At 37.4% G+C, this 13,437-nt stretch overlaps 1 protein-coding gene across 1 annotated transcript in view; it reads right to left on the minus strand.

The window, feature by feature from the left end:
- Positions 1 to 13,437, minus strand: part of Ankrd44 (ankyrin repeat domain 44) — a 283,427-nt gene that overhangs the window by 64,657 nt on the left and 205,333 nt on the right. Inside the window, exon 16 of the mRNA XM_077799148.1 lies at positions 12,193 to 12,304. Coding sequence (XP_077655274.1) covers positions 12,193 to 12,304 — 112 coding nt within the window. The remainder of the gene's footprint in view (positions 1 to 12,192; positions 12,305 to 13,437) is intronic.

A 13,437-nucleotide genomic window follows, 5' to 3' on the forward strand; every position in this document is an offset into this window, starting at 1 on the left:
AAAGGCTAAAGTGAAATTTGATCTGTCTCTGGGTCCTGCACACTGCACCCCTTTGCTTTTCAGAAAAACTGAGTGGGAATGTTGCTTTTCTCAGAGTACTCAGTCTAATGGCAGAGGTGAAACATTCTTAGCTACCAATTTGGGTTTCCAGTAGCATTTCCATGAGCGTTTTCATTAAAGCAATGTAGCCAAGGGCTAAATTACTTCATTTACCAAGCTGCTTATTTTCTCCTAAAGTAGTTTAGTTTTCTATAGATAAATGTATTCTTTGAATAAACTTAATTCTGAAGTAATCATTTATTCACATGCAATTATAAGTAATAGTATAGAGATATCCTGGGTACACTTAACTCTGTTTTCCCCAGTGGGGATATCTTATACAACTATAGTAGCACAGACAGGATATTGAAACACAATACTGACACCTTGATAATGTCAGGTTATAGAACATTTCATTACCATATGGATCCCTCGTGTTGCCCTTCTATAGCCACACCAATTTGCTTCCCAAACCTCCCACTTTATCCATTAGTGACAAATCTAAGTGAATTATTTTCCTTTCCATAACTTGCAATTTCATTAACACTGCATAAGTGGAATAAAACAGTATGTTAACCTTTGGATTGACTTTTTCACTCACAGGAGATTCTTGTAGGCTGTTATATATATCATTTGTTCCTTTTTATTGCTGAATAGTATTCCATGATGTGAATATATTGCAGCATAACCTTTCACCCACTGAAGGACTTCTGGGTTATTTCAAGCTTTTGGCTGTTACAAATAAAGCTGCAAGTTTTAATTTGAATTTCTCTAATGGCTAATGATATTGAACATCTTTTGAAGTACCTATTTTCATCTGAATATTGTTTTTAGTGAAATGTACATTCATGTATTTTACTCATTTTCTAATGGACTATTTTCTTACCTGTTGAATTCTGAGAATTTTTAATAGATTTTAGATACTAGTCCTTAGACAGATATGTGGGTTGCAAATATTTTTTCCCAGCCTGCAACTTGTCCTCTGATCCTCTTAACAAAGTCTTTCACAAAGTTTTTAATTCTGATGAAATCCAACTTTACAATTTTTAAAAAACTACTGTCAAGAGCCTGTGCCTAGCTATAGATCCTGAAGATTTATCTAGGTTTTTGTTGTTGTTGTTGTTTTGTGGGGTTTTGTTGCTGGGGATTGAACCCAGGGCCTTGTGAATACAACACAAGCACTCTACCAACTGAGCTATATCCCCAGTCCAGATTTGTCTAGGTTTTATGCTTGATCTAAGTATGTGAATCCATTGTGAGTTAATTTTTGGATACAATGTCAGGCTTAGGTCAAAAGTTTTTAATTGACCCACAAATCTTCAACTACTTCTAGCCCATGTATTATAAACTATATTTTCTACATTAATTTAATTTTGTCTTTGTTAAAAATCAATCGGGCATATTTGGATCCAAAAATCAATTGGGTCTTTATTTGGTTTTATTCTGTTCTTTGATTTGTATGTCTGTCCTACCAATACCTCAAAGTTGTGATCACTATAGCTATATAATAATTCTTGATTAGGTAGATTGATTTTTCCCACACATTTCAAAATTGTGTCAGCTTTCTAGTTATTTTGACATCCCATATAAGTTTTAGAAAAATCTATAATAAAAAATTCTATCTATAAAAAAGAAAAATCTTGCTGGGAATTTCATATGAATTTCCTTAAACCTACAGATTAATTTGGGAAGGATTAACAACTTTATTGTGTTGATTCCTGTCATCCATGAACATAGTATACCTCCCTCTCCTCCTTTTTAAAAGGATTTTAATTGATTTCTAAGGTCGGCATTTTGTGTTTTTCAGCACACAAGCCCCATATTTCATGTTCTATTGAGTAACTGCAAATAGCATTTTATTTTAAATTTTAGTGTCTACATGTTCATTCCTAATATTTAAGATTACAATTGATTTTTGTATGTTTATCTTGTATTCTGTGATCTTGCTGAATTCACTTAAGAATTCTAAAAGATTTTTGTTGATTTTGGGGGGATTTTCTAGGAGATAATCATGTCTTCTACAAATAGGGAGAGTTCATTTCTTCCTTTCTTATCTCTATGGCTTTTTATTTCCTTTTTTTGCCTTATTTTTCTGAATAGAATTTTTAGAAAAATGTTGAAAAAGAATGATGAAAGCAGAAATACTTGCTTTTCATGATTTTAGGAAGAAAACATTCAGTCTGAGACAACTAAGTATGATGATATCTGTTCTTCATCAAGTTGAGAAAGTCCCCCCAACTTTAGATGATTGGTTCCTCTTTTTTAACATAAGAATTTAGTTCTATAAATGTCTTTTCAGCACTAATTTAGCTGAGTCCCCAAATTTTGATTTGTTGAACTTTTGTTTTCATTTAGTGTAATGTGTTTCTTGGATTTCCCTTTAGACTTTCTCTTTGACCCATGAATTAGTTACAAATCTGTTGTTTAAAATTTCCAGGTGTTGGAGATTTTTCTGGTATTTATTTGTGACTGATTTCTAATTTAATTTCATTGTGGTCAGAGAACATATTTTATATGATTTCAATTCCTTTATATTTTTTGATTTTTGTTTTATGATTGAGTGAATGGGCACCTGAAAAATATGTATTTTTCTGTTGTTGGGTGCAGTGTTTTTGTAAATATTGACTAGAACTTTTTGGTTGATGGTTTATTGAGTGTTCTACATGCTAATGTTCTCCTGTCTAGGTGTTCCATCCACTGTTGTGAGAGAGAAGTTACAGTCTCTAACTGTAATTGTGGATTTTTCTATTTACCCTTTTAATTTTTGCTTCACATATATGGAAGCTGTTTTTTGGTATAAACACATTTAGGTCACCCTCCTTGATGGGGTTCCAAACCTTCCTGGGATGCTTTCTTGACATCCTCCTCCTAAGGATCCATCTCCAACAGGGATGCCTTCTTGTCCTGGTTAGAGCTGCCTAACAGGTTTGTGACTGAGTCAGAGGAAAGAAGGCAAAGGCAGGCAGTCAGGCAGATAGTGAGGGAAGGAAGGAGTGCTGGGGGGTGAGGCAAGAAAGGTCAGTCTCTTTGTTTTTGTTTTTTAGGCTAACTTTTAAACTGTCTTCTCCCTTCAAAGAAATCTTTCATTGTCCTTTATCACTGAGTCCTTAGATGCTTTCCTATCAGGAGCAGTAATGCCTATTCCCTGAATACCTCAGTGCTCATTATCCATCTAGAAGAAATTACAGAGATGTGTGTGTGTATGTGTGTGTGTGAGTGTGTGTGTGTGTGTGTGACTTCTAATGTAATGAGTGTCTTTTTACTAATTAAACATGTTAGTATAACTTTTTAGATCTTGAAGAAGAAAAACATGAAGGTGATATTGCAATAAAATGAGTTGGTATTGAGAAATAATCAAATCTGAAGAAAAGACCATTTGCCAGAAATGCAGATTTCATTTCCTCTCCCACCTGTCATTTTCTGTGAAATATCTTCCTAACACATAAGAGTCATCGTGATACTTATAAACTAGTATTTCAATTTTATTATTAAAAAGCTAGTATTTAAAGTTTATTTCTAAATCAAACTTTACCATTCATCAGTGTATTCAATGATTTCTGGTGCCGAATATGTTCTTGACATTATTAGAACCTTAATGTCTCATAAAGTTGACATTTAAATTCACATATATTTAAAGGATAGCAGTTTATTTTTCTTTAGAGCTGGGTGTTAATCTTTCCTAAGATAATGACTGTAAGTGTGTGTCTTTGTTTGAGCCAGTGAGTCATGGGTATAATCAAACAATAACTCTATTCTCCTTTTCCCTAAACCAGGTACAATCTTATTTATGAGGCTCCTTTGTTTTCCTGCCACCTCAGATAAAATCTCCAACAAAGAATACAAAGCTCTCAGAACATTTTAGTGACAAACACAACTTCACATTGTTAATTAACACACCCATTCCAGTGTAATGACCACAAACCCTAAGTACTATTTAACATCAGTGCCTCTCTTTACCTTCCCACAAAGGCTGTACTGGGGAAAGGGCCAAGGCCAACTTCTCTGTTCCCAGTCTAGATTTCTTTCTCCTCCAATTCCCTCAATGCCTGCCTCTGCCTCTGCCTCTGTCTCTGCCTCTTCCAGAACCAAAGGGGACAGATATAAAGAGGACATACAGGCAGCTGGCACCATGGTCTTTCTAACGAGCACCCTTGGCAGTGATATCCTGACTTAGATGTTTATAATTGTTTCTCTCTCAGATGCTGCGGTAGGTGCTCCACCAACCCTCATCAGAGATGCCTCTTGCCTGCAGTTCCCCCTAGCCCTCTGCTGGTAGCTGACACTCCTCCCTCCATCTTAGGAATCCTGGGCCTCCCCACTGTGACAGGCAGCCCTCTTGAGCAGGATCCAGGAGAACCCCAGGCCAGCTCTTATCCTTAGATTACATTTGAGCATTGGGAAACATATACTTTGACCCATCATTGTTCAGGGTGGAGTGATTTTTCAAACATAGCATTCTTTTTATTTAATTGCCTGGCAAGCAAGCTCCTGTCAGAGTCATGCAGTATTTAGATTTATCACATGCTAATCCTCTGTGCCTAACAAAATGCAGGGGACACATATCAGATATTTGAGCAATCTCCTTGAAACTTCTTCACTGGGACCTGGAGTGGAGAGAAAGCACCCTCTCTCTCCCATTATGCAGGTGGTGGAAATCAGAGTAGAGCTAACTTCAAAAAAATATTCTCAGGGGCGGGGTGGGGGGGGTGGGATTTGGGGTTGTAGCTCAGTGGTAGAGCATTCACCTAGCATGTGTAAGGCACTGGATTCAACCCTCAGCACCACATAAAATAAATAAATAAAATAAAGGTATTGTGTCCAACTGCAACTAAATATATATATTCATTGTGATTTTAAACTTCTTGCTCTTTCCAACTCTGACTTTAAAAATGGGGGAGGAGCCATGAGTGAAACACTAGTATTTCACTTTGCAATGCAAAGGCAATGGCATTGTCCTGGGTCCTCATTTGAAGGTAAAACTGAAATTGTTTATTTTAATATATTCTGGTGAATGGTTCTTTCATGTATGGCCAAATTTGTTCATGGTAAAGACAAACAATTTTTTTTCCACTGCCACATGAAAAAGAAATAAGTAGGACATTTGTCATATTACCTATTTTACCATTCCAAATATAGATCCACATTTAACTTGTAGCTCAAAACTTACATTCATAGCTGTAAGAAGGCTCAGCGGCAAACAAAATATCTATGCCCATCCTCCACCCCCTCCTTTAATGAGAGTTCTTCACAAGATTTTGTGTTTCCTTCCAACCAAAATCAATAGAAGAAAAAACAAGACCAGCATTGTTGAGGTTCCCAGAGAACATTGCCCATTAGAAGTCTGCCTGTCAGAAGTTCATGTACAGCCCCAAGCCCATCTCTAAGTAGCACCTCTGGGGACAGAAAAAAAGACATCAAAGACTTGTTTAGGGCTGGGATTCAAACTTGCTGGGTTTTTTTTAGCTTCTTGTCCTCAGATGATCACTTAGTAGCTCTCCTTTTTAAAAAAATCTTTTTCTGTATCTTGTTTTCTTAGTATTGAGAAAGTCGAATTAGACATTGCCAATGTAGGTACACCGTTATACAGACAAATATATTTATCCAGAGCCAGGTGTTAATGGTTTCCTAAAATCTGTGATAAACACAAGAAATAACCTAAAACACTAAGTAGTTCATTTGAAAGCAGCATAATTTTAGTGTTTAATTGCCCCAAACATAACTGTCTTCAGAGAATTCCAGAAACTCTTAGAATATAGATGCAGGAATATTTGTCACCCCCCCCCCCCACTTACTCTCACAGTTGAAGTTCAAGTTTGCAGAAGGTCCAGGGAAAGGAGCCAAATTCCAAGTGATTTGGCCTGGTAAAATCCTAGACTGAATTTAATCAGAGTCCTCAAGTTTCCAAACAATCTCTAAATTTCTGTAGGCAATTTATGTAATTATACTGGCACACACATTTTTCCATTTCAGTAACAAAGCCACAAATATTGTTAGGTTCACATATAAATCTCCAGTATTGTAAAAGAAAAATCATATGCCAACAAAAACTCAAAAATTCCAAATAGGGGTATGATTCCCTGATTTTTCTTTTCAGAGTCAGACAGAATGTATTCCAGATACAGGGTTGGAGCTCTCCTTTGCCAGGTCCCTTCCTCCACTCCACACACATTTTATTCAGACATAAGATGTTCTCGTAGCCAAGACCCTTCTACTATGATTTGACATTTTGAGTCCAATTGAATATGATTGATTGCAGTTCTCTGTACACATCCATGGGCAGATTTTTGGTGCACACACAGGATGTACATCTTTTATCAAAACCAGCTGAGAACACTGGCCTTAAGGAGGTAGACTTGGCAGAACTCAGAACTTTGGCTAGTCTGTCAAGGCTAAGCGGTCTATAACACTTTCTAGAAGCTTTTTTTTTTTTTTTAAATCCTGTTTTTGGATCCAATTCAGTGTAAGTTTTGTTAGTTTGTATAAGGAAAGTAGAGTTAAAAATAACTAAAATAATATCTATTCCTTGTTGATTATAGTAAAATACATGGAACATAAAGTATGGCTTATAAATTCTAAGCTTATGATCATCACAGACGGAAGTCACAAACCACGAATGTCAAGCAAACATAGCCTAAGTTAAATGTCACATTAAAATATTCATTAAATTTAATGACACACGTTTAATATGATATAAATTGCACAAATTTCAAAAATCATCTGGTTCTAAGGGCCGCCATCCTACTTAATCTTATTCCAACTCCCAAAGGACAAAGCCTTTGGTCTGATAGAGAAATACTCATTTACTTTATTCCTTTTCCAGCCCAGAAGCATAGTCCAGGGATGTGAAATACCAATGAAGCCAGAATTAAAGACAGGCAGTCAGTGTAGATAGTGATTGGGTCGGATGGACAGAAGGGAGGCCAATTTGGGTCGGGGAAGTTGGAGACTGACTGACCCTGAGGAATTGAAATGTTAATGTTTTCAGAGTCCTTCCCTCCACTCTTATCAAGATAACCTGTCCCTTCCCCAACCTGTTGCTAAGGTAATTCCTGTTGTCCCAGGAATTGTGCCTCCCACAGGGAGTTATAAAAGTTGTTAATTAATGTCTCCTGGACTGCTTCCAGCCTGGATCCCTCCTTTGGCCCTTCCCCCTGCCCATCTGCTTCTCATCTTTTGGCCATTCCACTGAGGCATCTCCTAGGCCTAGTCATGTACACAGGAAGGGGAGAGATAAGAGGGAGGAAGTCAGAAGAACAAAGTCTAGGATGTATAGAGGCAGAACATTCTCACTTCTTGGGATACCAGGATACCAGCTATGACTCCCTTCTTCCTCCTGGGAGAAGTCTATGTTACTCCTTTTTTGAATAAACCCTGATTTATATGTCTGCCTTGGCGTGGTTCTCTAACATTCAAACTTCAACATGAAAAAAAGCAGGGCTCCTCACCAATAACCTGTGGTATCACCAAGAGGTCTCCCTGCACAATTTTTGCTCAGAGGCTCAAATAAGCTAACCAGAGGTTCCATGATCAGGCCTTTTCATGACAGTTTTTAGTACCTGACATGGAATCAGGTCCAATTTGTAACAATGATGACCCTTTGGAAGGTGGAGTGTTTTTGTTGTGAGATGAGGGAGAAGATTTGGCATGGCAGTGTAAAAAGTCTTAGAAATTCTCCTCTGGTGCAATTGGCTAATTGGTTTGCTTTCCTAACATGTAGTGTCCAAGGAAAGGGGAATTTAAGGACTATGAAGGTACTGGGTTCCTACAGATAAAAGGAATATACGTTAGAAAAGCACACTCCCCAGAGCCTCTTTTTCATTCAATACCTGTAACAAGGACAGGTCCTATTCCCTCTCCCCTCCTTCTAGAACCTTCATCCTGTCCCACTTACTCCCCAAATCCATTCAGTTGGGTGAGCTAGCAGAGAGCATAAGACACCTGCAAAGAAATGGCTTTGTGATTCCAGTCCCAGGGGAGGGAGCGCCCAAGACAGTTTTGAGTTTTGTTTTGATGGAGAGGGGGTGGGATAAGAATGTTTACAGCCCTCAGGAACTTTGCTTAGTTCAAACTGCACCCAAGAGGAATTTTAGGATGCATTCCAAAATGGTGATACATAAAACTTTCCACCCAACTATAATCATTCAGGAAAATTTCCATCCCATTTTGTGTTATAAATGAACTACAGAGGTTCTTTCCTAAAAGCAAACAAGGGTGACACCTTTATCACTTTATATTGATAATCCAGACCTGTTCAACCAACAGGGCAAATTAAGATCAATTAATACCTCCCCTACCTATTTCTGAATATTTTGTGTCATGAATAACACTTGCATGGCAAATGTTGATCAAAGCAAAGGGTTAAATCAGACAGAACCTGGGAAGCCTTTTTGTGGACAGAAAACATTTTTGTCAGATAAAAGAAATAATGAAATTTTTTTCTGAAAAAAATGGAAATGATACGTGCAATATGAAGAAGGTGTTATAAAATAACTATTCTTAGCGTCAGCATACTGTGGGATTAAAGACCACTCATTACAGTTCTATAAAATAGCACACATTATTATTAAGAGTATAATAACAAACTTTGTAATAAAGTTCATATTCCAATTATGGCATATGGTTTTCATAGAGAAAACCAATTAAAGTCAGCTGTGTTTTAAGCAGATTTTGGAAGGCAGGCTCATAATGGGTAATGACAGTAGTAAGCCTTCACTCTGCCACTGATTACCATCTCCCCACCACACACCATGTGAGGAGCCTTTCTTATAGGAGACCTAAACACAAACGCATGTTTGCTGATAGGTCCACATCAACTTCCACTACAAAGATGGTGTTGGGAGGCAGAAGAGTGATATTGCCTTATATCTTAACCAGATCCTGCCAAGTGTTTGCTCAGTGTTTAAAAGCCCTGGGTGGTGTTGGGGCTTTATCCTGTAATGGAAAACAGCATGGTATGGTGAATAAACACTTCCTCTGAAATCTAAATCTCGGAGATCCCTATTCCTGGTGCTGTTCTTCCACTGACTAGAGTTATGACTCTGGGAAAATCAGTTAATGCCTTTGTGACTTGTTTTTGCTCATCTGTAAGATGAGGGACTGCTCTTTGGCCACTTGGGATTCTCCATTAAAAATCAATGTTATAGGAGGCTTCCAACATCTTCCTGTGAGAAATAGATGCTAAATACCCCCACAGGTTGACACTCCTCCCTTTAAAAGTGGAGTCTCCTTTACCTCTCTGTATTTTATGTCTGTTTCATGGATGGATGCAGCAGAAGGGACCTTGGGTGACTTTCATAGATAGATCATAGACAGCACTCCTCCCTCCTCTGACCCTGGGCAGATACCTTTAGATTCTGAGCCACCATGTAAGATATCCAGCTACTTTAGAACTGCTGTTCTAGAGTAAAAAACTATTCTAGATGGGGCAGGGTGGGGGTGGAGGAGATGGAGAAAGCACAGTCCAAGGAATGTCAGCTGTTTGAATTTCCCAGCCCAGGTGACTGACATAAGTGAAGAAGCCTCTGAGACTGTGCCACCCTAGCCACTGTGTGCTGTAATCTCCTAGACACCTTTAACTGAAACTACTCAGCTAAGTCATCTCAAAGTCCTGGCCCCAGCAGTGAGAGATAACACTTGATTATTGCTATTTTAAGTCACTAACTATTGGGGTGACTTGATGAAGCCACAGTAACTAAAGAGGAATTATGATGGAATAAGAACTAGAAGAACAGAGAATAATAAAATCATGGCATTTGAAGGTAAATGGATGGAGTTGGAGAATATAATGCTAAGTGAAGTTAGCCAATCCCAAAAAAACAATTGCCAAATGTTTTCTCTGATTTAAGGAGGCTGATTTATAATGTGGTTGGGGAGTGGAGTGAGGGGGGAATATGGGAGGATTAGAATGCTAGTTTTACTCCAGAAATATGTATTATAATTATTTGATAATCCTATGCATTCTCACCTGGTCTTAGATGAACTCTAGATAGGGCAAAGGGGAGGGAGAGGTAGGGAGAGGCCATGGGGGTACGAAAGACTATGGGATGAGATGGACATCATTACCCTAAGTACATATATGAAGACATGAATGGTGTGACTCTGCTTTGTGTACAACCAGAGATATGAAAAATTGTGCTCTGTGTGTGTAATATGAATTGTAATGCATTCTGCTGTCATGTATAACAAAATTTTAAATAAAAAAAATAAGAGAAAATAACTAGGAGAACAAAAAAAATTTTTTTAAATAAACGTTTAAAAGTGCCATCTACCCTAAGGTCAAAGAAATCTTTAGCATTCACAAGAACCTCAGAAAAGACAATTTAGAACTCTTTTTGACCCAGTTATCCTATTCCTCAGTTTATACCCAAAGGACTTAAAATCAGCATATTACAGTGACACAGCCACATTAATGTTTACAGCAACTCAATTCACAATAGCTAAACCATAGAACCAACTTAGGTGCCCTTCAACAGATGAAGAAAAATGCGGTATATATACACAATAGAATATTACTCAGTCTTAAAGAATTAAATTATGGCATTTGCTGGTAAATGAATGGGGCTGGAGGATATCATAACGAAATAAGCCAATACCAAAGAACCAAAGGCAGAATGTTTTCTCTGATATTCAGATACACAATAAGGGAGGGAGGGTTAGAGAAGAATAGAGGCACTTTGGATTAGACAAAGGGGAATGAAGGGAGGAGAAAGGATTGGTGGTAGGAAGGACAGTAGAATGAATGGGATATTATTATCCTATGTGCATATATGATTACATGACTGGTATAATTCCACACCATGTACAACCAGAAGAATGAAAAGCTATACTCCATTTATGTACGATGTGTCAAAATGCATTCTACTGTCACATAAAACTAATTAGAGAAAATTAAAAAGAATGATGAAGGTTAAAAACAACACGGAAGCATCACCTTTTCTGTTTCTAAACTCGGAGAATTTTATGAGAATTTTTCCATGTTCATAGTTAAAAGAAATGTAGTAACACTGATCCTAAGTGGAACCAAACAAGATGGTAAAGCACAGAGCCAGGGCATCCTCCAGTCATTCCATGCAGGTGCTAATGCCATGGCCTGTGGTCTTTCTACCTCAGCCTTTCTCAATAAACTGTGCAGCTGATGAAGTCCATGTGTTCCCCAAACACAGCTCTGAATGCCGTGGAAAAGTAGGGGTTCTTTTGAAAGGGGGCAAGGGAACACTTTGGAGGGCAATCAGGAAAGGTGAGTTGGGGACACCTGTGAAATCTGGTGAAGCCAAACAAAGAGTGGTGCTCAGGAGATGGCAACTGGTGGCCTGTAGTTGGGATGCAGCCACAAACCCACTCATTCCTGTTTTTATTATATTTTTTCCTGGTTCATCCAGTGTTTTCAAAATAGAAAATCTCATATAAAAATATTAGATTTCTAGCTTCTCTTGAAGCTGTGGAGACCTGGTGACCCTGGGTATGCATTCTCACCTGGTCTTAAGCAGCTGGACCTGACTGGCTGTTTCTCCCTTTAGACAGAACACATGCTCTATTTGCTGTAGTCCTCCTTACTCCCTATCATTTTATACATGAGATCACTTTATCCCTCTACTTCACATTTCCAATCCCTGTGAACATTTGAGTTTGGGTCTCATGACCTAAACCAACAGAGGAGCTTCAGATTCCAAATATCTGAGTCTTGGTCACTACAGGTATATGGCTTAGAAATTCCAGTAAATTCTGCTATTGTGCCCTTAACAATTTCCTTCCCTAAACTACAAATATGAGACTGAGCATGACAAACCTACATGTCTAAGGTTATATAAGTCATCTTACAATACTGTCATCAAATACTGGAGTGCTAGTTCTACTCCAGAAATATGTACTAAACTTATTTGATATATCCTAATTAATTAAAATACAACTATGCCCATACACATTCCTTACCCCTAATTAATACAGAAGAGTCAATTGTCGGTCAGCTGTGAGATTAAAAAGGACAGAAAAGGAACAAAGAGAGCCACAGATAGTAAAGTGTAACTTTTTAAAAATTTATCAGAGAATATCCTCAAGGTGATTTCTAATAGTGACTTATTGAGTCAATGAAAGCATTTACTGAAAGTCTGAAATCAGAATTGTGTTAGAAAAGCAAAACAAGACAAAACAACTCACCAATTCCAGACATTGTCTGTGGCCATAGGCAGCAGCATAATGTATACTATTGTAGCCTTCCTTGTCCCGGATAGATGGATTTGCATCATTTTGAAGCAGAAACTCTAGACATCTGTAAGTATAAATATTAGGGATTATTTTAGAAAACATCTCTGGACCAAACAAGATAATTACTGAGAATCCCCCCTGTTTTTCATGTTCCACAAAGCACTTTATAAATTTAAGTGTTTCTTTAAGAACTGTGTTGCAATAAACCTTTCTGCACTGGAAGGTAGTGTGAGTGAGTGAGTGAGTGTATGTGTGTGTGTGTGGGGGGGGGTGTGTGCACATACACACACATTTTCCATAGCTATCTTTATTTCCACTTAAAATAGCCATTCTAGAATTCAGGAAAAGCTTTAGAAGCAAAAGGGTAATTTATTTTTTTATTCTTCTCATCTTCAGGTATAGAATGTCTGTTGTCAAGATCTCTAAATAATAAGACTTAGATCTCTGTGTTCAAAAGATGAAGTCTCAAATACAAAAAAGTGGTCAGGCCTTTGCAACCCAGCAAACCCAACAGAGAGGGGATTATTTGTAACATTGCTATTGGAAACTAAGATCAAAAGACGAGAAAACAAAAGTTTAAAATAGAGTAAGAAAAACAACCCAAGGATAGTCTGAATAATAAAAAGATTAAAGGAGTGGATAAGCTTTTAAAATATATAAATGACTAATTCAGTAACTACATATGAAGAAAGAAGCTTAAATTATACCACTAGGAATATAGACTGGAACAAAATAATATTGAAAGGCTTTTTTGATACAGTTGTAATTTTCCTGAAAAAGTCACAATCTTTGAAATAGGCTAGAGGAAGGAGCTTGGTTGTACTTTTATTGAAGAGCCTGCAACACCAGACAAAAATACTCAGGGACATAGGGCATTCTGTTCAGGGCTAATTGCAAATGGTCTGATCTTGATGGCACAGAGGGAATAAGTAGCCAGAGAGTGACACTCCATAATTTCAGTACTATATCTACAACAATGGGACAAACATTCTTATGAGGCCACAATTTTACACTCACATCAAGCTTTTAAAATTTTAAACATAAGCTTATACCTTAAAAAAGACTTTTCAATGGAAAATTTCTTTAGTTGACTCAAAATTTTACATGACGTTTACCTATCTCTTGGTATAAGGCAAAAGGAGTAAATGAATCATATACAGAAGTTTTAATTAAACAGGTTCTTACAATTTTTTAGAA

This window comes from Urocitellus parryii, chromosome 1 (assembly GCF_045843805.1).
Source record: "Urocitellus parryii isolate mUroPar1 chromosome 1, mUroPar1.hap1, whole genome shotgun sequence".
In the NCBI taxonomy this organism is placed as follows: domain Eukaryota; kingdom Metazoa; phylum Chordata; class Mammalia; order Rodentia; family Sciuridae; genus Urocitellus; species Urocitellus parryii.